The sequence below is a fragment of the Cetorhinus maximus genome, chromosome 6 (assembly GCF_964194155.1).
Source record: "Cetorhinus maximus chromosome 6, sCetMax3.hap1.1, whole genome shotgun sequence".
NCBI classification, from domain to species: Eukaryota; Metazoa; Chordata; class Chondrichthyes; order Lamniformes; family Cetorhinidae; genus Cetorhinus; species Cetorhinus maximus.
The window spans coordinates 70,647,289-70,673,755 of NC_135884.1; the positions used below are offsets into that span (position 1 = coordinate 70,647,289).

General features: G+C 42.0%; 1 protein-coding gene across 1 annotated transcript in view; it reads right to left on the reverse strand.

The window, feature by feature from the left end:
* The window catches only part of dock3 (dedicator of cytokinesis 3), a 1,472,428-nt gene that overhangs the window by 366,104 nt on the left and 1,079,857 nt on the right, over nucleotides 1-26,467 (reverse strand). The window contains exons 16-17 of the mRNA XM_078543841.1: nucleotides 22,447-22,609; nucleotides 1,601-1,707 (exon numbers count right to left, since the gene is read on the reverse strand). Coding sequence (XP_078399967.1) covers nucleotides 1,601-1,707; nucleotides 22,447-22,609 — 270 coding nt within the window. The remainder of the gene's footprint in view (nucleotides 1-1,600; nucleotides 1,708-22,446; nucleotides 22,610-26,467) is intronic.

The window sequence follows — 26,467 nt, forward strand, 5'->3', positions numbered from 1 at the left end:
GCTCGCAAAACCCAAATCACAGTGTCCAACATTAGAAGTGATTCCACAATCAGACAACATTTGCTAAATAATCCTCAATGTGCTTAGAATTACGCTGACAGCCAACTTAAGATTGTCAGCTGGGCTCACAGTATGGCGCGTGTGTGTATACTGGAAGTTACATATATCAATATACAGGGCCCTTTTCTTTGCAGACAGAAAGAACATGTACGCACATTGCGCCTGTTTCAGCTAAACAGAATAAGTGACAACCATTTGCTGACTCATTCCTCAGGGCAATGCCTTGGCCAATCAGGGTCAAGCTGCCTGGTTTAAATTTCAAACAATGATTGGCAGTTAACTGTCAGTCACCATCAATTGGTGCATTCTCCATGGCAATACCTCAGAGCCCACTTGCCAACCAATCAGCACTCTCTTCTCATACTGTATAAATTGCTGTTCCCTTTACATTTGGCATTCTTACAAAGTGTCATGCTCAGTGCAAGACCTAAAGCTTCAACATGTCTCTTTTTTCAGGAATTTCTAGTAAGTCATTCAGAGGTGCAAATTTCACCTTTTTCATTGTGATCATTACGATCATGTTTTTATGCAGTAAGCTGTTATTATCTGGAATTCACTTCCACTGAAAGGGTTGTGGAAGCAAAATCAGTAGAAACTTTCAAAAGAAAATTGAATAAATACTTTGCAGAACAGGAGAAAGAGCAGGGAAGTGGGTAGAATTGGCAGATCCTTCAGAGAGCCTGTACAGGCATGATGGGTCAACTGATCTCATTCTGCACTGCGTGATACTATGTTACTCTGATCGTTGGTAAGAGTACCGAACAACTGCTACCCCAAATCCACTAACATTGTCCAAACCAGAGTTTTGGAAGTTTCGCTGATTAATTACATTTTCTTATAGAACCTGTCATGCCAACACCAACTTTCTCTCTTAATTCATTTTGTGGCAATTACACCAGATTAACAAGAACAATCAACAGTGTTTTCAAATTGATTGTTTAAAATTGTTTCTCGCTGACTGAGTTTGCTGAAAAGCTGGTCACAGTAAATTAATGCTGATGATGACTGTAATAATCTACAGGCGACATCACAATTGCATCACTGCAATACAAATATGGATAAATTTCAACATATGAAACGTCATTAGTCAAAGTCAGACATGCCATTGGAAGAAAGGGTGTTTGACTTTAAAACATCTTTGTGGAGGGGAGAGGAGGAATGTGTCCATGATTCTATAAGACCACTGGGCAGGCTGGGCTCTGATTCTGCAATATCACTGGGGAGGGGCCTATGAGTTTAAAAAATCACTGAGGGGAATATCTGTGACTCAAGAGGATTACAGGGCGTGTGTGTTGCTCTAGCACATTGTTGCAGGGTGTCTATGGCTCCAGCAGATTGCTAGAGATGCGGTGGAGTAACTGGCACTAACAGCAAATTGTTGGAGACTGCTGCAAAATCCAGGCTACAACCATTTGAAAGGACCACTGAATCTGAGTTGTGATAAAAATGGTTGTTGACAGGATGTCACACTTAAACTGACATGCAACATTATAAGAGGAACTGTTACATTTCATAAGTGAACTAAAAGGATTGTAATTACCTTGTAGACATATAGCTCATGGACATCATCCGAAAGTGTTGTACCATCGTCTCGCATTAATGGTGTAAATGCAAAACCAAACAGTTTCTTTTCACCTTTGTCTTTTGCTAAATGAAAATTGGACATTGAAATTAGAACTGTGGGTAAGAAGCAATGGAACAACATTTTATATTATCAGTACTGTGGAAAAGACCCGCTGCACTTATCTATCCCAGTCTAGCCAGAACAGACACACTGGTGGCCCAGATCTTGCATTAGTAATAATGGTGAGGTGAAGAATGTTCACAGTTATTATGGAGTAAATCAGACAGTAACATCTGGCATTCCCACACATGCACATTTAAACAAAGGAATCTGAAAGCTGCTGTTTGAGATACCCTGTTCCTCCACAGGGTGTGCACTAGCAGTCCAAAATTAGTACAGCGTTGGAACTGAGTGCAAACCTGGGAGTTCGGTGAGTGAGGGAGTGCAGTGAAGAAAGGAAGGAGGTGTTTCTTTCTCTTTGCGCTTCCCATCTTTTTCAGCCCGTAAGAATTGGTTCTTACTCTACCGCAGAGAAAGGAGCTGGGACGAGTGTTCTAGCAAGCCACACAACGAGGGAAGTAGAGAGAGTTTTAAACTAAATAGTGGGGGTCAGGTATCAAATTTGGGAAGACGCATCGATGATGTAGAAAATGTGAGTAGAGGAAAGAGAAGAAAGAAAGGTATTAATGTAGGAAATGATAAACAGACCATGACAGGAAGAGACAGAGAGCACAGGGAGTACAAAGCTAAGTGTAAAGCAGATAAGGCTAGAGGTTACAAAAATAATAAAAGAACTAAACCAATGGCTCTGTATCTGAATCCACGTAGCATTTGAAACAAGACAGATAAACTGAGAGCGCAAATAGAAATAAATAAGTACAATCTGATAGTCATTACAGAGACATGGCTGCAGGATGACATAGATTGGGACCTGAATATTGAAGGGTATGTGACATTTAGGAAGGACAGGAAGCCAGCAAAAGGTGGAGGGATGGCTCTGTTAATTAATCATGGTATTAGTACATTAGAGAGGGATGAACTAAGTTCAGGAAACCAGGATGTAGAAATGGTTTGGGTTGAGATGAGAAATGATAAAGGCAAGAAGTCACCTGTGGGAGTGGTGTACAGGCCTCCTAACAGTAACCATACAGCAGGACGGGGTATAAAGGAAGAAATAATGGGAGGTTGTCAGAAAAGGACAGCATTAATCATGGGGGATTTTAATCTGCATATAGACTGGGAAAATCAGATGGTCAAGGGTAGCCCAGCTGAGGAGTTCACAGAATGTTTTTGGGATAGTTTCTTAGAACAGCATGTTCTGGCACCAACCAGAGAGTGGGCTATAATTGACCTGATATTGTGCAATGAGATAAGATCAATTAATGACCTCATAGTGATGGCATCCCTAGGTGGCCGTTATCATAATATGATTGCATTTTACATTTAGTTTGAGGGGCAGAAGAATGGGTCCAAGACCAGTATTTTAAACTTAAATAAGGGCAATTATGAGGGCATGAAAGTAGAGCTGGCTAAAATTTACTGGCAAATTAGGTTAACAGATAGGTCATTAGAGATGAGGTGGCGGGCATTTAAGGGGATATTTCAGAATACACAGAATCGATATTCCAGTGAGAAAAAAAAATTCCAAGGGGAGGACCCACCATCCATGGTTAGCTAAAAAAATTAAAGATAGTATCAAACTCAAAGTAAAAGCATATAATTGTGCAAACATGGGTGGCAGGTCATAACATTGGACAGAATGTAAAAAACAGCAAAGAATGACCAAAAGATTGATAAGGAAGGAAAAATTACAGTATGAGAGAAAGCTAACTAGAAATATAAAGACAGATAGTAAGAGTTTCTATAGATATTTAAAGAAGAAAAGTTAACAAAGTGAGTGTTGGCACAATAGAAAGTTAGTCTGGAGAATTATTAATGGAAAATAAGGAGGTGGCAGATGAATTAAGCCAATATTTTACATTGGTCTTCACTAGGCAAGATACATGTATCATCCCAGAAATAGCTGTAAATCAGGGAATGGAAGGAAGGGAGGAACTCGGGAAAATTACAATCACCAGGGAAGTTGTATTGAGAAAATTGTTGGAGCCTGGACTGACAAGTCCCCGGGTCCTGATGACTTCATCCTAGGGTCTAAAAGAAGTGGCTAGTGAGATAGTTGATGTGTTGGTTTTAATTTTCCAAAATTCCCCAGGTTCAGGGGAGGTTCCATTAGATTGGAAAATAGCGAATGTAACTCCTTTATTCAAAAAGGGAGGGAGAAAGAAAGCAGGAAACTATTGGCCAGTTAGCTTAACATCTGTCATAGCAAAAATGTTAGAAGCTATTATTAAAGACATTATAGCAGGGCACGTGGAAAAATTCTGGTTAATCAGGCAGAGTCAACATGGTTTTGTGAAAGTCCTTTGAAGAAGTAACATATGCTGTGGATAAAAGGGAACGGGTGGATTTACATTCCCAGAAGGCACTTGACAAGTGCTACATCAAAGGTTATTGCAAAAAATAAAAGCTCATGATGTCGAGGATGACCTATTGGCATGGATAGCTAACAGGAAACAGAGGATACAAATAAATCGATCATTTTCTGGTTGGAAATGGTCAGTGCTGGGGCCTCAACTTTCTACAATTTATATAAATGACTTGGATGAAGGAACTAAAGGTAAGGTTGCTAAACTTGCTGAAGACAAAAAGATAGGTGGGATAGTAAGATGTGAAGAGGACACAAGGAGACTACAAAGGGATTGAGATAAGTTAAGTGAGTGGACAAAGACCTGGCAAATGGAGTATAATGTGCAAAAGTGTGAAATTACATATTTTGGCAGGAAAAATAAAAAAGATGCATATTATCTAAATAGTGAGAGATTGCACACCTCTGAGCTGCAGAGGCATCTAGGTGCCCTAGTGCATGAATCACAATGCTGTATGCAGGTACAGCAAGTAATTAGAAAGACCAATAGAATGTTATCACTTATTGCGAGGGGAACAGAATACAAAAGTAGGGAGGTTATGCTTCACGGCATTGGTGAGACCACATCTACAGTACTGTGTACAGTATTTGTTTCTTTATTTAAGGAAAGTTGTAAATGCATTGGAAGCAGTTCAAAAAGGTTTACCAGACTCATGCTGGATTGGGCGGATTGTCTTATGAGGAAAGGTTGGAGAGGCTAGGCATGCATCTGCTGGAGTTTAGAAGAATAAGAGGCCACTTGATTGAAACATATAAAATCCTGTGGGGTCTTAACAAGGTCGATGTGGAGAGGATGTTTCCTCTTGTGCAAGAATCTAGAACTAGGGGCCACTGTTTAAAAATAAAGGGTCGCCCATTTAGGACAAAGATGAGAAGAAATTTTTTTCTCTCAGAGGGCTGCGAGTTTTTGGAACTCTTTTCCTCAAAAGGCGGTGGAAGCAGAGTCTTTAAGTAGTTTTAAGGCAAAGCTTCATAGACATTTGATAAGCAAGGGGGTGATAGGTTATTGGGGCAGGCGGGATTGTAGTGTTGAGGTTGCAATCAAGTCAGCCATGATCTTATTGAATGGCGGAGCAGACTTGAAGGCCAGCTCCTGCTCCTAATTCATATGTTTGTATGTTCGTATGTCCTTGCCGATAGAATCGACTATGAAAGACACGCAATGATGTGAACTTGGAGTACTTACCCATTAATTCCCCAAAAAAGATGACATAAAAAAAAACTTTGTGAGCAGCTGTCAGCAATGTGAATGGCAAGATTGGTTCTGAATACAAATTCCATGCAATTTCCAAAATTCTCATAAGGGGCAACAAACGCACCTCAAATTATGGCAGTTTTTTATTATAGTGTCTATGATCAGACCTTCTATGCTAGGCAAGGGGATCACACATTATTATTCTGCAGTCAGAATACCCATGTTTTGATTTTAAAATTATTTTTTCACATCTTCCTGCTCCTCCCTTTATTGCAGCTGTTGAATCATACTGGGGTAGTTTTTTAAAATTCATTTTTATGCTGAATTTATATAAGACACTCATTAGACCTCAGCTGGAGTGTCATGACACAGCAGTTGGTAAAGGCTGTTATTTAAAATCCCAGAGGGAAACTTTAAACAACTGTCATAACCTGTATTTTCAATTGATATGTTTGAGATGCAGCTCTAAATTCAAGAATAAGACCACCAGTTCTCAAGAGGTTTTTGTATCAAACTAAAGGAGACCTTTATTAATTTACAACAAATTAAACATATACACATGACTACAAATTACTACTATCGTAACTTTTAACAAATTCTCAAATTAATCTCCACTTAGGCAACAACAACCAATAGACTTAACCAGACACCAGGCAAAACATTTTCACCTAACAAATTCAAAATGAGATAAAAGCAAAATATTGTGGATGCTGGAAATCTGAAACAAAAACAAAAATTGCTGGAAAAACTCAGCAGGTCTGACAGCATCTGTGGAGAGAAAGACAGAGTTAATGTTTCAAGTTCGTATGGCTCTTCTTCAGAATTCAAAATTAGGTTCCTTTCAATTTGGTTTTCAAGTTGCAGGCTTACAGCTGCTTTGATGTTACATGCCTCTGCTTTGCACACACAAACTCCCCCCAGGTTATATCCAGCTTTCTCTTTGAATGTAAATTCTCATTGTATCACCAGGCCCTTTGAGCTCCTTTCATAGTACCAATTTTAATAGTAATATAAACATTGCTTGGTGTCTCCTAGCTAGGTGCAAGATTTCACTCCCCTTCTTGAATGCTCTATTCAACAAAATGCAAATGTACTCTTTAACTCTCTGTTTACATCTCAAAACTACTATACATCAAAGCACCCAGACTAGATGGCTTTAATCCAATTAACACACACATAGGGCAGAATTTTGCCCTAGCTTGGCGGGTGGGCCCCACCGGCTCTGTGGTGGGCGGGCAGCCAATCTCTGCCGCAGAAACGGGCCCCACCACCATTTTAAGAGGGCGGGCCAATTAAGGCCCGCCCAGCCCAACGGGAAGCGCTATGTGCTTCCTGTGCGGGGGTGGGGGAGGGATTCCCCATCTGTAAAGGTGCGCTCTTTCGCGCATGCGTGTGAAAGAGCGCACTGCTCCCTGAGACTAAGTGCTGTCTTAGGGAGATCAGTAAAAGTTTTACAAACTTAAAAAATAGAAAAATAAAAAAATTATTAACATGTCCCCCTCATGTGACAATGTCACACGACATGGGACATGTTAATAAATATCACATAAAATTTATTAAACATTTTTAAAGTGGACATGAAACCTCATCCCGCCAGTGGATGAGGTTTTACGTTTTTTCTATTGCCAGCTGGGGCTCCTGGCCTGCCCGCCAAACTTAAGGTTGGACGGGCAGGGCCTTTAACTACCTTAATTATCCTGTCAATGGCCTTCATTGGCCCCTTGCCAGTACCAGATTGTGCAGAGCGCAGCATGCAACCACTATCAGTGACACACGCTCTGGGAGGTATTGCAGTGCGCCCCCTGAACAGTCCAGGCATCAGAAGCGCATCTTGAGAAGACCTATGGTTCTCTCTACACCGCCCTTGTAGAGGCCTGGCTCCTGTTGTACCGCTGCTCGGCCTCTGTTCTTGGGTGCCGGAGAGGCACCATGAGCCACCTTTTGAGGGGATAGCTCTTGTCAACCAGGAGCCATTCATCCAGTCAGGCTGGAGCACTGAAGAGCTTCAGCACCTGGGAGTGCTGGGATGTAAGCATCATGAGAGCTGCCAGGGTACCTTGCACACGCTTGCAGATCTGCATCTTGTGATCTCACAGAATCTGCACGTTCATGGAGTGGAATCCCTTCCTGTTGACAAAGGCACCTGACTCATCTGCTGGTGCCTTGATGGCCACATGAGTGCAATCGATGGCACCCTGGATGTGGGGGAACCCAACAACTGATGCAAAGCCTCTGGCTCGCTCTGCCTGGTTGGCCTCTTCTGTACAGTAATGAATGAAAGTCCATGCACACCTGAACAGATCTTCTGTCACCAGCTTGATGCAACTGTGGACAGCTGATTGTGAGATTTCACAAAGATCCCCCAGTGAGCCCTGGAAAGAGCCAGAGGCATAGAAGTTGAGGGCCACTGTGACCTTCAGCGCCACTGGCATGGGGTGTCCACCCACGCAGTAGGAGCTGATCTCAAGCCTGATCCTCTGACAGATGGAGGTCACTGTCTCCCTTGCGAGACGGAGACTCCTTCGGCATTGCATTTCAGACATATTGAGGTAGCTGAACACCGCCTGTAAACCGTGGCAGCAGGTTAGTGGCATTGTCTGCGGCCCCTTCCACTTGGACTGCCAGCTGGCCCTGCCCCCCTTGTGCCTGAGCCTCTCCTCCCACAGGTTTCTTCTCTGGAAGCTGCATTGGGACACCTGGCCTCCTCTACCTCCTACCCCTTTCTTCCGCCTCAGAAGAGGTGCCTCCAGTGGAGACCACAATCCCCATTACCAGAGTTATGGAAGGCTGTCTGATAGCTGGAAGGGCCCACATGGTCTGAATCCTCCGGGGGCCTGGAATACAACAATGAGTCCTGAAATGAAGCCTAGAAATGCTCAGAATGCAGCTCTGAAGTGAAATGAAGCTATCCAGTTCACAGAAGCAACCAGCAGCAAGTTTGATCCAAAATTCCTCACTACTCGCATTGACAATGCCACTGACCCTTCTTATCCTGCCAGTGGTTGAGCTTTTGCTAATTGTGTCCTGCCTGTCTGCCCATTTTGCCAGTATGACGGCCTAAAAATTGCACGGGCTACGTAAATTTGGGGACAATTGGCATGTCAAAGGCTTTAACTGGCCTCTTAATTAATGGTGCCTGCACCTCCATCTCCATCGCGCGCCCGCCTAGCAAAATATCGCAAGTGCGCGCTTTGTTGTCGGCACACTCGGCTGACATCATCGCGCGTTATTTCACTCTCGAGCAGGTCGCACGGGTGCCCGCCCACCAAGCAAAAAATCCTGCCCCATGTATAGCAGCCCTTAGGTAAGTGAGGAAGAAGGGTGACCAGGAAGGGGGTGACCGGAATAGGAAGTATGTGTGACAGGTGTGGGGAAGGGGACAGAGGTACAATTGAAGGGGGCCAGGTGTTGCATTAGCATTGTTCAGGGGGTGGGGCAGGGAAGGATGAGCTAACAGTGGTGGTGAGGGTGAGCAGTGGCCAGCAGCAATCCATGTGTTTTCAATGTGGGATCAAGAGGAGAACTCCAGCTCCTTTTGGCCCCATGCTCCAGTAAGTATATTTTATAACCTTACCTTGGCCTAGTTTTCCTGAGTGTAACTGGTGCTAGAGGCAACTGCCTCAGATCAAACTGTTCTCACGTTGGGGGCCTGAACTAGGACTTAGGTTCCTTATCTCATATGTTAAGGGCTTAACGCCTGATTATTTTTGGCCTTTATCAATATAGTGAATAACGGACTTCCAGCTTGTAATGAAAAGCACCTCCTGCTGCTATATTGGAAGCTTAGAAAGCCCTTTGGTGCCCAAAAAACTGGTGCTGTGGGCAAATTTCCAGGCTTGGCTAATTTTTCTCTTCAGAAATCAACGGGTGCTGAAATCAGTTAAGTCAACCCAGACCAGGGATGGAAATGGAGATATTTCTGACCTGTATGGCTCACTACCACACTGTACTTCCTGGCTGAGCCAACTTGTTAAAATTAACACCACCTGAGACCCTTAATAGCTCAGGGAATTTTCTGTGAGGATTGCTCAACCAGACTATCAATTAACCCCTTTCTGAAGTATACATATGTGGATGTTAAACGGCAGCAGGCTCAGATGTGATGTGATGGCCCTATAGTCTGATAGCCTGGCTCAAACATGAATAATATAGCCACTTTGGAAAGGTGCCAGATGGTGACTGGTACACAGTTACTTGCATCCCAGTAATGCTTCCAGGAAAGGAAAGGAACAGGGTGGTGCAAATTGGTGAGTGAAAGGAAACATGAGTACCAGTTTAGTTATTGCGAGATTCTAGGCCATATTAGCAGCATCTCCTGTCTCACAAGACAATGGTTTCCACTATGGTACTTAATGCTGTGATAAGCATTGCCAGGTGTGGCTCAGGAGTTCCACTCTGGCATGGCAGTCTTTGCTGTATTTGCTGCAGAGGTAGACAGTGGGCTGAGAAGGTACATGATTCACTGGCCTCTGTTTTCTCTGAGCCCTTTTTTCAGCCAGTCAAGCTTTTCATTTCTGCTTGCCTTTTCCAACTAGATCATAACAACAGCTGCAGACACCCAGTGATCTGAGTTTATCACTAGTTTTTGCAAGTAAAGATAGAGTTCTGTGCTACGTCCTATTAGGGACCATTAACATTTAAAGTGAAATTCGAACATCCAGCAATTAACTGAAAGAACTACACCATAAAATTTCACATTTTTAAAAAAATTGTATACAAGAATCAAGCTAAGCAAGCACTGTTAACTTAATATTATAGTTTATAAATACTTATGCTATGAACTCAGTTCTACTTTTTACTTCCCCCAAAAATTCCCTTGTGCATAACAACAATCTTGAAGGTTCATTCACTTCTTTAGGGACCAACCCACAAGGTATGCCACAGCACTCCAGAATTCACTTTAATTCTCAGTGTTCCAGCCATTCTCCGAAGTAATATTTTATGGGAATCCTTGCATAAGCTTTTTGGCTAAGCAATCCTCTACTTTTATTTAATGCCTCATGTCTGTGGATGCCTCAGCTCCTTGTCTTGGTTGCCAGCAGATATCCAACTGCCTTCTCACAGCTTCCAAGCTAACTCTGCTGACTGTTTTCTGCCACAAGGCTCGATGAGGACCACTGTATATTTCTTACTCTAGCTGCAAACTAAACAAATCTTCCAGTTGCTTGTCCTCATGAAATCCAAACTGAGCTTGAGCCCCACCCACATTCCACTTGGTGAACAATATAGTTAGAATTTTTTTCTGCTAAAAGTGCAGGCCTTACAGACAATAATCTCCCATTGGCTCTCGGAATCCAGTGAGATGCAGTCTACATCAAAGCAAAACTGCAACTGCCTTCTGTGAGAAAAACCCAGATAACTTAAATAAAATAATATTCTCTGGAGAGAGAAACAGAGTTAACGTTTCAAGTCCATGGACTCGAAACGTTAATTCTGTTTCTCTCTCCACAGATGCTGCAAGACCTGCTGAGTTTTTCCAGCATTTTTATTTCAGATTCTGCAGTATTTTACTTTTATAAAAACATATTCTAATTCCACAGCCCATCTTTATGACAATGCTTTTGGATGTCCTCAAGCAGAAATGTAAATTAATTATTTTACCTTCAGCATAACTCTTTGATTCTATAATCCATATGAATAATTTATATTGATAATGGAGTATACAACACTTTCTTCATAATTTCTGACCCTATTGAAGAACTCCCTTGTTGACCATCTGCCCCCAACCTAGTTTCATCTGGGAACTACATACATAATTTAAATGTTTTATTTAAGTAAATGGAGGCCTAGCTTTAACACAAGCCAATGGATAGGTCATCCATTGTTCAAGCATTCTCACTGTCAACTCCGATTTTATTGAAAACTTAAGTTGCATTTAAATCAGAGTTGTGTGTCAGTTTCTCAACCAGATGCCCCCATTTATCTACAGTTAAAACTTTAATTCCTGAAACTAAAAGTTATGTTCTAAAAATGAATTATGAACTAGATATTTGCAACATCTACCAGGTCTTACATGTGCTGGTAGGAACAGACTCTAGAACAGGGAAAACGTGGGATCATGCTTTATCTCTTCTATGACCATTCTTTGCACGTCAACCTAGATGCTGATATGAGTCTTTTCTCTGATTCAGGATGGAAATTAGCTACTCAGCATATTTTTGAGATTCAAGGCCTGAACCTCCAGTCAATATTCCTGAGTTTCTTGCTACTCCAGAGACTTAAGCACATAATTCAAGCTGGCACTCTATTATAGTACTGGAGGAGTTCTGCACTGTCTAAAGATTGTCTTTTGGATGACATTGTAAAGAACATATCTTTTTATTTCTGTTAGACTGTGGATTAAAATTACAATGACTGCAGTTTGAAAGACATATCTACTGGAACAGTGTGAGAGATATATACAATTTGCTATCCTGCAACAGAGTGTGCCATGAAAGACAGGATAGTGCCCAGGAGGAGTCTGCTCTAATGGGGAACTGCCTGGCAACAACGTTTTAATTGGCTCCTGGCCAGGTGACCAGGGTTTGTGTGAGAACAGTGCAGCAGAATAGCTCCTAGCTTGAAAAGAAAAAGACCAAAAATCTCTTGCTCCTGTGTGTGTCAGGTTCCAGTAATTCTACAATAAAAGCAAGCTGGCTTTTTCTCGTCATATCACTATAACCTGCTTTCTCTCTGAAAAACCCTGTCAAGAGGCAAAGGGGAAATTCACTGTTAGAGACATTGAAAGGCACGTGCTCAACCAGTGAACTAAAGACCGAAAGTGCTGGAAGACCACCTCCTGTCATCAACAAAGACTTGAAAGGAATTTGGAAGACATCAACCCATCGAATCCTGTACTCGGGAATTGGTGCTATTGAACTGTTTTATCCCACCCTTAAAACCCATGTTTTTGTGTGTCTTATGTATCTTGTATGTGTGTGTAAAGGGATCTAAGAAGGGGTAGAGTTTAGGTTGTAGAATGAGAAATTAACAGTTCATACTTCTTTCTTTTGCCACCAGTTAAAGGCAATTTGTTCAATAAACAGTTACTTATTAGGTTTACAAACCTGGTGCTCGTACTCTGTGAACTTGAACCATTAGGTGGGTTGATTAAACGTTTTCACATTTGTTGCGACTCGGAGAGCAGTAGGGCTTATATTGCAGCACACTATCCCCAGTGAGTCATGACAAAGTTTGGGTCGTTGGGACCGGGATATTTTGGGACAAAAGACAACAACCATTTGGGTGTAGATTTAGTAAGTAATAAAAGCTAAAAGGAAACACCAGGTTTATACTGTCAAAAATAAGATGGCACTGGAAACTGCTAAAGCTTTCCTGCAAGTGGAAGAGATGTCCCTGACAATTTTCCAAGGGATCCCAAAAGCCAGGTTAATCAAATTGCACGGAAATTAAGAGTAGGATTGCCTGCCAAAGCTAGGAAGGCAGAGATAATCAAAGAAATGGCACAGCATTTAAAGCTGGAAGGAATACATGAGAGATCGAGTTCTCCAAGGGGTGGTTCATTGGAATGGGCTCAAATTCAGTTGCAAATAAAAATATTGGAACTAGAGACAGCAGGAAAATAAAGAGAAATTAAAATGCAAAAACTTGATCTCCGAAGCGAACAGGTAGAAAGGCAGGAAAGGGAACAAAAACAAGAAAACGAATTAGAAATAGTGAGGTCAGAAAAGGAGGAAAGAGAAAAAGAGAGAGACAAAGAACTCCAGCTTAGAATGCTAGCAGTTAAAAAAGAGACACCAGTAGATGAGGCAGGACTTGTTTCCAGATCAGAACCCAGTGGGAAGATGTTTAAATTTGTACCAGCTCTTCCAAGGTTTGAGGAAAGGGATGTTGAAGCATTCTTTCATTTGAGAAGATAGCTAAACAGGCCAAAGGAAAACGGACATTGCCCATGCAGAGCAAATTTACAGGTAGAGCACCGGAAATTTATGCTTCGCTGTCAGAGGAGGTTTCTAGGGATTTTGATGTGGTGAAAAAGGCCATTTTGAGTGTATATGAGTTGGTTCCTGAAGCATACAGACAAAAGTCACCACACACGATAGAAAAATACCAGGAACTTGTTCTTGTAACTGCTCCGTCTCTTTAGCATCTCTCAGATTTCCATAATTATGGGCGAAGCTGTAACCTTCACTCCTGCCAAATCATTCCCCAGGAGTAAATCAACTCCATCCATAGGTAATTTCTCAACCACTCCTACAACCACCGATTCAGACAACAAATCACACTCCAATTGCACTTTGGACAATTGAACCGGGATATACTCTCCACTTATCCCGTTTACCAATACTTTAGTTTTCATTGAACTCTCTGGAGGGAAAGTAAGGTCCTTCTCGAAATTTAAGGAAACAGCCTGGGCAAACTTACATTGAATTTGAAAGGGTTAAGCAAAGTAGTTTTGCCAGGTGGATATGAATATTAGGAGTTGAAGCTACCTATGAAATTCTCAGAGAGACCATTCTCTCACAAGAATTTTAAAACTCCCTACCTTCTGTAATAAGAACCCATGTTGAAGACCAAAGGGTGGCAACTACTAGACAGGCAGCAGTAATGGCCTACGATTATGAGCTAATCCATAAAACTAAACCTTTTTTCCATCACCCCCATAAATTTGAAAGGATAGAAAGTGGGAGAGGGAAAGGAAGGCAAGTAGCCAGGGTAAAGAATGAATAGCTGGGACTATCTTGAGATCTCCTCCCCAGATCAGGAAGGAAGGTACTGAGAGTGGAGGTGAATCTTGATTGCAATAAACTTTTTTTAAGGATGAGGATAATTCAAAGCAAGTGTTTGGCAGGTCTTCATTATTTGAGGCTCAGAAAGCAGATTCCAGACTTAAACAAGTTAGCAATGTAGCTCACATTGAGGCTGAGGCGGAAGGAGTTCCGGAGTGGTATTACGTTAAAAACAGAGTTCTGATAAGGAAGTGGAGACACCCTCACAGACCTGTGGATGAGGAATGGATGGTTGTTCATCAGATAGTGGTGCCGATCAAATATCGTAAGGAGATATTGCGAGTAGTACATGAAATTCCTATGGCAGAACATGTAGGAATACAGAAAGCCCAAGCATCGATAAACAGGCATTTTACCTGGCCAAGACTTCATAAGGACATAGTGCAATTTTGTAAAATGTGTCATACATGTCAGGTAGTAGGTAAACCTCAACGTGTAATCAAACCAGCACCTTTAATATCCATAACAATTTTTGAAGAACCACTTAGTTGGATATTAGTAGATTGTGTAGGACTATTACCCAAAATGAAAGGAAGACATCAGTATATCCTTACAATCATGGATATGACAACCCAATTTCCAGAAGCTGTTCCTTTAAGAGCAATTACAGCTAAGGTGGTAGCGGAAAAGTTAAGTCAGCTTTTCACTTGTTATGGCCTACCAACTGAAATACAATCTGACCAAGGTTCTATCTTCATGTCTAAAATTTTCCAGGACATTATCAGCAGTTTGGGTATCAGACAACTAAAGTCTAGTGCCTATCATCCACAGACACAGGGAGCTTTAGAGAAATACTATCAGACTCTCAAAACCATGATTAAGACCTATTGCCATGAATACTCAAAGGATTGGGGCAAAGGATTCAATTTCTTACTATTTTCTCCCAGAGATTCTCCAAATGAATCTACTGGATTTAGTTCATTTGAATTGATTTATAGTCATGAAATAAGAGGTCCATTAAAAGTGATTAAGGAATAGTTCCTAAAGCAGAAAGACAAATCCTCCATGTTGGATTACATGTCCATGTTTCTAGAAAGACTCACAGGAGCATCTAAAATAGCATGAGAGCATTTAAAAATTTCCCAAGCAAAAATGTAAGAATGGACAGTCAAACAAGCTATAACTAGAACGTTCTAAGCAGGAGATGTATTGGTGTTATTGCCTTTACAGGGTGAACCCCTGAAAGCAAAATTCAGTGGCCCCTACAAGGTAGTTAGAAGAGTTAGTAAAGTGACTTATCTGATAGACACCCCTGAGCGTAGGAAGAATAAATGGTTATGTCGCATAAACATGTTGAAGCAATACCACTGAAGGGAAGATGATGGGAAAGAGCAAATATGCCAGATGGTAGGAGTAATGGAGGATGACAGAGACAGTAAGAGCAAGGTAGAAGGAGAAGTCGACAGTGAACAAAGCGAATCTCCTACAATTTGACTAGCCACTACAAAAGTACTGGGACAGTTAGACACTGTGTTCTCATATTTAGAGGAAGGACCACGTGAAGATCTAATAAGGTTACTTTGGAAGTATAAGGGAATTTGTAGGGATACACCTGGATGTACTACATGAACTAGACATGATGTGAACGTAGGAGACTCAGTGCCAATAAAACAACATCCCTTATTGGCTGAGCCCAGAGAAACAAGCTCAGGTAGAAACAAATATCCAATATGTGCTAGAAAATCAACTGATTGAGTCTAGCCGAAGCAACTGGAGTTCACCGGTAGTGCTAGTTCCTAAGCCGGATGGATCAGCTAGATTTTGTGTAGACTACCAGAAAGTGAATGCAGTAACAAGGACAGATTCGTACCCAATTCCTCGGTTAGAAGATTGCATCGATAGGGTTGGCAGTGCCTTATTTCTTTCTAAAATTGATCTATTGAAGGGGTGCTGGCAAGTGCCATTAACATCAAGGGCTAAAGAAATATCTACCTTTGTTACACCAAATGGATTGTATCAATGTTCAGTCATGCCATTTGGGTTTAAAAACGCCCCAGCTACATACCGGAGACTTATGAATCAAGTCATAGCTGAAGTACATAACTGTGTGGTTTATTTAGACGATGTTGTAATATATAGTAACACATGGGAAAAACATGTAAAGCAATTAGAGGACCTGTTTAATTGCAGTTGGCTGGCTTAGTCGTAAATCTGGTCAAAAGTGAATTTGCAAAAGCAAGGGTATCTCACCTAGGTCACAACGTAGGACAAGGGCAAGTGTTGCCAAGAACAGCAAAAGTGAATGCTCTAATAGAATTCCCCATTCCTAAAACTAAATGAGAAATCATGAGGTTTTTGGGAACGTGTGGGTTTTATTGGAAGCTTGTGCCTAACTTCAGCATAATAGCTGTACCTCTCACCAATTTGTGAAGAAAACAGGCAAAAGTGGTATGGTCAGCAGAATGCCAAGCAGTGAAGACAATATTAATAAAGAAACCAGTGTTGGCTGCCCCTGACTTTACTAAACCTTTTAAAATGGCAACTGATGCCTGTGACTTTGGGGTAGGTGCAGTCCTATTACAAGATGATAAATTAGGGATAGAGAAGCCGGTGGAGTACTTTTCCAAGAAACTAAATCAATATCAGAGGAAATACTCTACAGTAGAAAAATCTACTCTAGCATTATTCTTGTCTCTTCAACACTTTGAAGGTTATGTCCGACACGGTAACAAAGAAACATTAATCGACACTCAGCATATAATCTGCTGGCGTTCATTGAAAAGTTTAAAACTCAAAATTAGTTTTTTGTTTTTTGAAATTTGTGTGCTCCTCCTGCCCTGGGTGGGAAGCCAGGAACATTTCCAGTGCCTGGGACCGGCATGTGTGTGGGAAGTGTCTCTAGCTGCAGCTCCTGGAAGCCCGGGAGCAGCGGTGGGAGACACTGTGGAGCATCCATGAGGCGGAGAGTATCGTGGATAGCACGTATAGAGAGGTGGTCACACCGCAGGCTAAGAGTCCACAGGCAGGGAGGGAACGGGTGACCACCAAGCAGAGCAAGAGGACAAGAGTGGTTGGGGAAGGTTTAAACTAAAATGGCAGGGGGATGGGAACTTATGCAAGGAGTCAGAGGAGGGGGAATTAAGGACAAGAACAAAAGACAGGAAGGGGAATAAGAAAAATGATAGGCTGAGAAATCATGGGCAAGAATCAAACAGGGCCTCAGTGAAAAATAGTGGGAACGGGACAAGTAATGTTAAAAAGGCAAGCCTTAAGGCTTTGTGCCTTAACGCGAGGAGCATTCACAATAAAGTGGATGAATTAATCACACAAATAGATGTAAACAGGTATGATATAGTCAGGATTATGGCAATATGGCTGCAGGGTGACCAGGGAAGGGAACTGAACATCCAGGGGTATTCAGTATTTAGAAAGGACAGACAAAAAGGAAAAGTGGAGCTGCATTGCTGGTTAAAGAGGAAATTAATGCAATAGTGAGGAAAGATATTAACTCCGATGATGTGGAATCTGCCGGGGTAGAGCTGAGAAACACTATGGAGCAAAAAATGTTAGTGGGGGTTGTATATAGACCCACAAACTGTAGTGGTGATGTTGGGAATGGCATTAAACAGGAAATTAGAGACGCATGCAATAAAGGAACATCTGTAATTATGGGTGACTTTAATCTGCATAGAGATTGGGCAAATCAAATTAGTAACAATACCGTAGAGGATGAATTCCTGGAGTGTATACGGGATGGTTTTCTGGACCAATACATTGAGGAACCAACTAGAGAACAGGCCATCCTAGACTGGGTATTGTGCAAAAGAAAGGAATAATTGGCAATCTAGTTGTGCGAGGCCCCTTGGGGATGAGCGACCATAATATGATAGAATTCTTCATCAAGATGGGGAGTGACATAGTTGATTCTGTGACTAGGGTCCTGAATCTTAATAAAGGAGACTACAATGGTATGTGGCGCGAGTTGGCTATGATGGATTGGGAAATGTTACTTAAATGGATGACGGTGGATAGGCAATGGCAAACATTCAAAGAGCGCATGGGTGAACTGCAACAATTGTTTATTCCTGTCTGGCGCAAAAGTAAAATAGGAAAGGTGGCCAAACCATGGCTTACAAGGGAAATTAAAGATAATATTAGATCCAAGGAAGAGGCATATAAATTTGCCAGAAAAAAAACAGACCTAAGGATTGGGGGCAGATTAGAATTCAGCAAAGGAGGACCAAGGGATTGATTAAGAAGGGGAAAATAGAGTACAAGAGTAAGCTTGCAAGGAGCATAAAAACTGACTGTAAAAGTTTCTATAGGTATGTGAAGAGAAAAAGATTGGTGAAGACAAATGTAGGTCCCTTACAGTCTGAAACAGGGGAATTTATAATGGGGAACAAAGAAATGGCTGACCAACTAAGTACATACTTTGGTTCTGTCTTCACAAAGGACACAAATAACATACCAGAAATGTTGAGGAACACAGGGTTTAGTGAGAGGAAGGAACTGAAAAAAATCAGTATTAGCAGGGAAATGGTGTTGGGGAAATTGATGGGATTGAAGGCCAACAAATCCTCAGAGCCTGATAATCTACATCCCAGAGTACTTAAGGAAGTGGCCCTAGAAATAGTGGATGCATTGGTGGTCATCTTCCAAGATTCTATAGACTCTGGAACAGTTCCTATAGATTGGAGGGTAGCTAATGTAACCTCACTATTTAAAAAGGGAGGTAGAGAGAAAACAGGGAACTATAGATCAATCAGTCTGACATAGGTAGTGGGGAAAATTCTAGAGTCCATTATAAAAGATTTAATAGCTGAGCACTTGGAAAACAGTGTCAGAATCAGGCAAAGTCAGCATGGATTTATGAAAGGGAAATCATGCTTGACAAATCTACAGGAATTTTTCGAGGATGTAACTAGTAGATTTGATGAGGATGTAACTAGTAGAGGGGAGCTAGTGGATGTGGTTTATTTGGACTTTCAGAAGGCTTTCCACAAAGTCCCACATAAGAGGTTGGTGTGTAAAATTAAAGCCAATGGGATTGGAGGTAGTGTATTGAGATGGATAGAAAACTGGTTGGCAGAAGGAAACAAAGAGTAGGAATAAATGGGTCTTTTTCCGAATGGCAGGCAGTGACTAGTGGGGTACCGCAGGGATCGGTGCTGGGACCCCAGTTATTCACAATATATATTAATGATTTAGATGAGGGAGCTAAATGTGATATCTCCAAATTTGCAGATGACACAAAGCTGGGTGGGAGGGTGAGCTGTGAGGAGGATGCAGAGATGCTTCAGTGTGATTTGGACAAGCTGAGTGAGTGGGCAAATGCTTGGCAGATGCAGTATAATGTGGATAAATGTGAAGTTATCCATTTTGGTAGCAAAAACAGGGAGGCAGATTCTTATCTGAATGGCTATAAATTGAGAGAGGGGAGTGTTCAACGAGACCTGGGTGTCCTCGTACACCAGTCGCTGAAGGTAAGCATGCAGGAGTAGCAGGCTGTAAAGAAGGCAAATGGTATGTTGACCTTCATAGCCAGAGGATTCGAGTACAGGAACATGGAAGTCTTGCTGCAATTATACAGGGCCTTGATGAGACCACACCTGGAATATTGTGTGCAGTTTTGGTCTCCTTATCTGAGAAAGGATGTTCTTGCTAAAGAGGGAGTGCAGCGAAGGTTTACTAGACTGATTCCTGGGATGGAGGGACCAACGTATGAGGAGAGATTGAGTCAGTTAGGATTATATTTGCTGGAGTTCAGAAGAATGAGGGGGGATCTCGTAGAAACCTATAAAATTCTAACAGGACTAGACAGGGTAGATGCAGGAAGGATGTTCCCGATGGTGGGGGAGTCCAGAACCAAGGGTCACAGTCTGAGGATATGGGGTAGATGATTTAGGAATGAGATGAGGAGAAATTCCTTCACCCAGAGAGTGGTGAGCCTGTGGGATTCGCTGCCACAGAAAGTAGCTGAGGCCAAAATATTGTATGTTTTCAAGAAGGAGTTAGATATAGCTCTTGGGGCGAAAGGGATAAAAGGATATGGGGAGAAAGCGGGTGCAGGCTATTGAGTTGGATGATCAGCCATGATCATAATGAATGGTAGAGCAGCATCGAAGGTTCGAATGGCCTACTCGTGCTCCTTTTTTCTATGTATGTTTCTATGAAATGCAAGACTGTTTAGATGGAGTCTATTGTTTCAGCCATTCAATGTAAAGATTGCTCACGTTGCCGGCAAAGATAATGCGATCGCGGATGCATTGTGCCAGGTGTAAAATACTGAAATAAGTTAAAGGGGTAAGGAATGCTGAAGATTGTATAAAGGAGAGGAAGGATGAATGGAAGTAAGTCTAATGTTTTGTTGTCCATATGCCACATACCTTGTGATGAAACACATTTTTGAAATGGCGTTTCATCTCTTTTAAGGGTCGAGGCATGTAAAGAACATATCTATTTATTTCTGTTGGACTGTGCATTAAAATTACAATGACTGCAGTTTGAAAGGCATGGAACAGTGTGAGGGATAAATACAATGTTGCTGTCCTGGAACAGAGTGTGCTATGAAAGACAGGATGGTGCCGAGGAGGAGTCCAGTCTAATGGGAACTGCCTGGCAACATTGTTTTAATTGGCTCTTGACCAGGTGGCCAGGGTTTGTGCGAGAGCAGTGCAGCAGAATAACTCCTAGCCTGAAAAGAAAAAGACCAAAAACCTCTTGCTCCTGTGTGTGTCAGATTCCAGTAATTCTACAATAATAACTATCTGGCTTTTTCTCCTCATAATTCTATAATCTGTTCCCTCTCTGAAAACCTCTGTCAAGAAGCAAAGGGGAAAATCACTGTTAGAGACATTGAAAGGCAAATGCTCAACCAGTGAACTAAAGGCTGAAAGTCCTGGAAGACCACCTCGTGTCATCAACAAAGAACTTAAAGGAATTTGGAAGACGTCGATCAAACTCAACCCATTGAATCCTGTACTCCGAAATTGGTGCTATTGAACTGTTTTATCTCACCCTAAAAGTCCACGTTTTTGTGTGTCTTATGTATCTTATATGTGTGTATGTATAGGTATTTAAGAAGGAGTAGAGTTTAGGTTGTAGAGTTTAGAAATTAGCAGTTCATATTTCTTTCTTTTGCCACAGGTTAAAGGCAATTTGTTCAATAAATAGTTACTAATTATTATGTTTACAAATCTGATGCTAGTATTCTGTCAATCGAACTTGAACAATTAGGTGGGTTGATCAAATTTTTTCACACATGTCTTGGCTCAGAGAGCAATGGAGCTTGATATTGCAGCACACTATCCCCAGTGAGTCATGACAAGATGTTAAACCAAGACCCAGCTGCCCTCTCAAATGGATGCAAAATGGTGGCACTAATTCTAAGAAGAGTAGTGATGTTCTCCCCAGGATCCTGGCCAATATTTATCTCCCACTGACACCTAAAAACAGATGATCTTGTTATCATTGCATTGGTATTTGTGGAAGCTTGTTGTGTGAAAATTGGCAGTTGTGCTTCCTACATTACAACAGTGCCTACACGCTTCAAAACTAGTTAATTGGCTGTAAAGTGCAACATCTTGAGGTCACAAAAAGTGCTAGAAAAATGCACATGTTTCTTTTTTCTACAAACTGAATCATTGAAGAGTTCTGGACAATGTTTGAGGGTAAGTGCAGAAAGGAAATGACTACAGCTGCAACAGCACATCCAAGATTTTTTCCTTGACAGGCATCTTGAATAAACACAGAATAACAGATAGTTGATGTTACTAATAAATGTCTTTGGTCCTGTGTGAATTTTGGGCCAGTGTGTTCAGGGAAAAATATCCATTTGTTTATTCAACAAATGTAATTTGGTAACAATGAAGGAGCGATCTGACACCTGTGACTTAATCATTCCCCTATATCCTGCTCCTTGAATCTCCGGACATGATATGGATAGAAGAACTTCACAAGAGAAAAGCATGGAGTTAAGATTGTGAAACAGCTCTTTGCTACGTGACAAAATAGATGTTTTAAAATAGAAAGGACACAGAAATATTCTGTTTCAATTTATTTTCTCTTATACTCCCAACTGGCCTTCCCAGATTGCACATTGTCCAAGGCCACTTTGGTAAGCAGATAGTTCTCTCGTGGAGCTCAGAAATTGGTCAATAAAAGACAAGAGAAAGGGGCCAAGGATGACTTACCCTTTAATTTCAAGATGTTTGATGCCTGGCTGTTCCTTCCCCCCAGCAATAAAACTGAGGTTAGGAACTAAGGTCGTAGATGAGTCAGTATATATACCTGCAAGCCACCATTACATGGCATAGCCGTTTAGATTTTGTAGACATTTTACCAGAAAGAAAATGACACAATTAATTGTTTGATACAAAAGTCTGTTAGTATAGTAGTTTTGGCGGAAAACACTGAATATGACCCTTTCAAACATTTCCGCTCTTTAAAGCCGAGACTTGGGAGTACTTACTGGAACAGTGTCTGAATTCAAATCGAAGGTGTGAGCCTCTAAACTTGTCAACAGGAATGGGCAGTTTGACGATCTCGCCCCAACGTGGACTGTTGTTGTGGTACATCACGAAGGAGCAATGTTCACTTATAGAGGGCTCTCCAGAGCCAAGACTGATACAGTCCTGTTAATCATAAAGGGACACGATGAACACTCCATTGTAATTTGAACAATATTGCCAATTTATCCTCAATAACAAAATCACAATGAAGAAAGGGCAAACCTAAAGTTAGCATGTAGGCATATCCATTCTACATAGGTGCAGCAATATTGACAGTCTTTCTAATCCTCCAATGTCTGGTTTAGGGTGTGTATTTAATTTATGTTTCACTTACTCTTAAAAATATTCCTTTGTCTTTGATTAATTTTCTCTTTTGCTAGAGTGCCCATCAGACATGCCTCTATTGCAATCTACTCAAATTGCCTGATACCTAAGTTCAAATAGTGTTCCAAACTGTCTGACATTTCCATTACGGTTGTTTGAGTCCAGTTACCTGTTAGCAGCAGTTTGTGCTGTAAGCATGCCTATTGGGAAGTGGATCGAGACTGCCCAAACTCATTTCAAGTGGGACCCATGCAGCCAAGGAGAGGAGATTTTCATCCCATTAGTCTGGGATTCATTTAGTGTCAGGTGCCAGAATCGAAGGGTCTGTGTATTAAAACACTGTACACCCAGTCAGCATCTGTGGTGAATTCCTGTGCTTACAACTGGTACAGATTGTGGTTCTAAAATCTAAAACGCAGGCCTTAGTGAATTTAAGCAAATAGATTTTTTTAATCAATTGAAGGAATGTGAAAGCCAATGTATGCCCGGTCATTGTATATCAGAAAATGTAGTCTCCAGTCAGGAACTTTATATGAGGAATAAGAGACACCAAATCTGACAAAGCATAACCCAGTGTATGGGCAGGAACTGAAATTTCAAGTCTATTCTAATTGTCGTATCAGTTATTTTCTGTACTTACACCTCTCCTGAAGGTGCTGATACTTCTTCGCTGAGGTTACCAATAGATCTGGGCACCAATAGATCTTCGGCATCTCAGCTATGCAACTTTCTTTACAGGTTGGTGTTTAAATTGAAAATATTTACCTCAGTGTTAGCCTTCTCTTTTAATCTCACGTAGAATTACATTGAATTTACAGCAGGTAAGCAGGCCAACAAATCTTTGTCAGAAGTTTATGCTCCAAACAAGACTCCTTCCACCTTCAACAAATCCTATCAGCATATCTTTCTATTTCTTTCTCTCTCAAGTACTTATCTAGCATCCCCTTAAATGTATCTTTGCTATTCTTCTCTAAGTAAGGACGTATCGCCTGAATTCCTTATTGAATTTGTTGAACCAAGTGTGTAATTACTCTGTTTTCCCTAATTGTTCTTGCTGGGACTCATATGTGAAAACTCCATTATTCTCCTTCTTACAACCAAATATTCATGTTAAAACATTTTAAACAGGCTGAGATACTTTAAAGAATCAATAACATCCTTTACATTTGTCCATATCTGTTGACTTTTTTGGATATGTTATTAAAACTATAATGCTGATTATATAATCAGACAGTTTACTTGAGGAGTTACTTTGTCTGACAACATTTACAATTGGAAATAACATCAGTCAAGATTCAGTACCTGACCCTGGGGTGCCTCAGCTTTTGTATATTAATTTGGCTCCCTCATGCTGCCAAGCTCAATATATATTACTGTAATAATCTGACAAACACTGACTAAATAAACTAAAAACATTCAATTTAAATCAGCTAAAATGGACGGGGAGAAAACAAAGCACAGGGATTGTACTGTTGAAGTGCATTTTCCAGTGATTGGGTACAGCAGTTTCCTGGACAATCCAAAACATCTGCTCTCACTGCAATGAGTGGGAAATTTGTGGTGATAATCCTGGCCACCACCCTATCAGTGATTTTTCTAACAGTTCGATTCCAAATGGCTCCTGATTGTGGGAATTGTATAAACTATTGTGTGTGTGCTGATGGGAAACTAGATTAAAACACCATTATTATTCCTCTAGCAGTTGGGTTTTAATCCAGTGACATTGTAAGATTCACTTTCACAGTTATTAGATCCCTTGAAACAATGACGCCAATTGCAATCGGCATCTTGGTTGAAGTTAACAGATTCAATACTAACCTTATTGTCTATATGATTTTATGTCCAGTTTTGTCCAAAAGTAAGACTTTTAGAAAGACTTTGAGCAGAATTTTCCATGCTGGAGACTAATTGCGGAGGCAGGTGGGAAAGTCGGTGTGAATTTCGCTGAGTGGCGGGACTGGTTCTCATGCCAGAACATCCGCTTTTCAGCTCATTATTTATGAATAAATGAGGAGCTCGTTGAATCGTTGATTTGTCCACCCCGATGCTACCTCATGGGGTCGAAGGTCCAGCGCCATATTTAAACGGTACCCACGCACACATATTCACTTACTGCAGCCCAGGACTTGTTGTGGCGAGTGATGGCCCACAGAAAAAACAAGCCCTCTGCCTCTAAGTTCAGCGACAACTGCCTGGAGAGACTCCTCCAGGCAGGTCAGGACTGGCGGGAGGTCCCCTACCCTCATGATGGGAGTTGGAGGTACACCAACCTCACCACTTGGGAGGAGATTGCCAGAGAGGTCAGTGCATGTGAACCCCAGAAGGGGACCGCCCAAGCAGTGCAGGGATAGGATGAACGATCTCATCCGCTCTGCCAGAGTAAAGGAACCTTCTCCTCACTCCAAACTCACACTCTCATAAGGCCATCAGGCATTTGCAGAGTTACAGTCCACAGGAATCTCACACACTGCCAGCAAAGGGGACATCACCACTGATTTGATCACATGCACTTTAACATCATCATCTCTTGTGACATGAAGCATAAGTCGCATCTTCAGCCCTGACTGGAAATCATTCAGCACCCACATAGCAGGCATGCATGCTTATGATCTGCTCTTTCATCTGTGCTACTCACAGTATATCCATCTGTGTTTGTGCAGGACAATATCACTTACAACAAGAGGGGGAGGTCCCAGACCGGAGTGGGGATGCCAGAGATTAGGCCACTCACCCCATACAAGGGCAGGCAGCAGATCTGGCTGGGGAGAACAGGGACCATTCCTGTTGGCATCTCTCAACAAGCCAGTGAAAGTCCATGCAGTAGTCATTGGCTACCCGTGGACACTGTAAGTGCTCTTTAATGTAGGCAACTCTCCAGCCAATCACTAATTATCTCTTCTCTCTATTACAACCACCGGCAAGAAAAGGCCTCGGGACACAGCCAGCCAGCCCATTTGCCCCAGCCTACAGAGCACCTTGGATGAGGATCCTGAGGAAGCATCCAAGGAAGACTGGTCACTGCGTTCACCTGCACCCTCTACCAGCACAGACACACACATCTCGATGGGACCTAGTTCTAGAGCAGGCTCAGGGTCACTATCTGATGAACACAGCAGAGAAACAGCTCTATTGAAGGCAGACGAAGAGGCAGCCAATTGGAGGGTTGTTGGGGGCCAGGCCCCTTCTGAGTCTGAGTTCAATGATGAGCCTCTGGAATCGGCCCTTAGAGAAATGTTGGAGTTGCAAAGACAGGTAGGGGGGCTGCAGGCAAGGATGTCAGAGGTCGTCACCAGATTAGAACGAAGGATGGAGAAGTCCATCCACGTACTGTTTGATGTCATGGCTCTGGCATGTGAGCGTATCAAGGTCATCATTGGAAGGGTGGTGTCTGCTATGGAGAGCCTGGTTCAGCAGTTTCTGCCGGATATGCGCTCGGACCTGCGCACCATCGCTGTGGCCATGAATGGGATCCATCAGTGGTTCGGCGAGAGGGGGACAGGCCACCTTGACCTCCTTCCAGGTGCCCCTTCTCCTCAAGGAATCAGGAAGGGGCCCTCACACACCCACATGGAGTAGGAGCGTGAGCCAGACATCCTGGGGGCCTCCACACAGGACACTCCAAGGGGTGTCCAGCTGCTCCAAATCAACTCTGCCTGT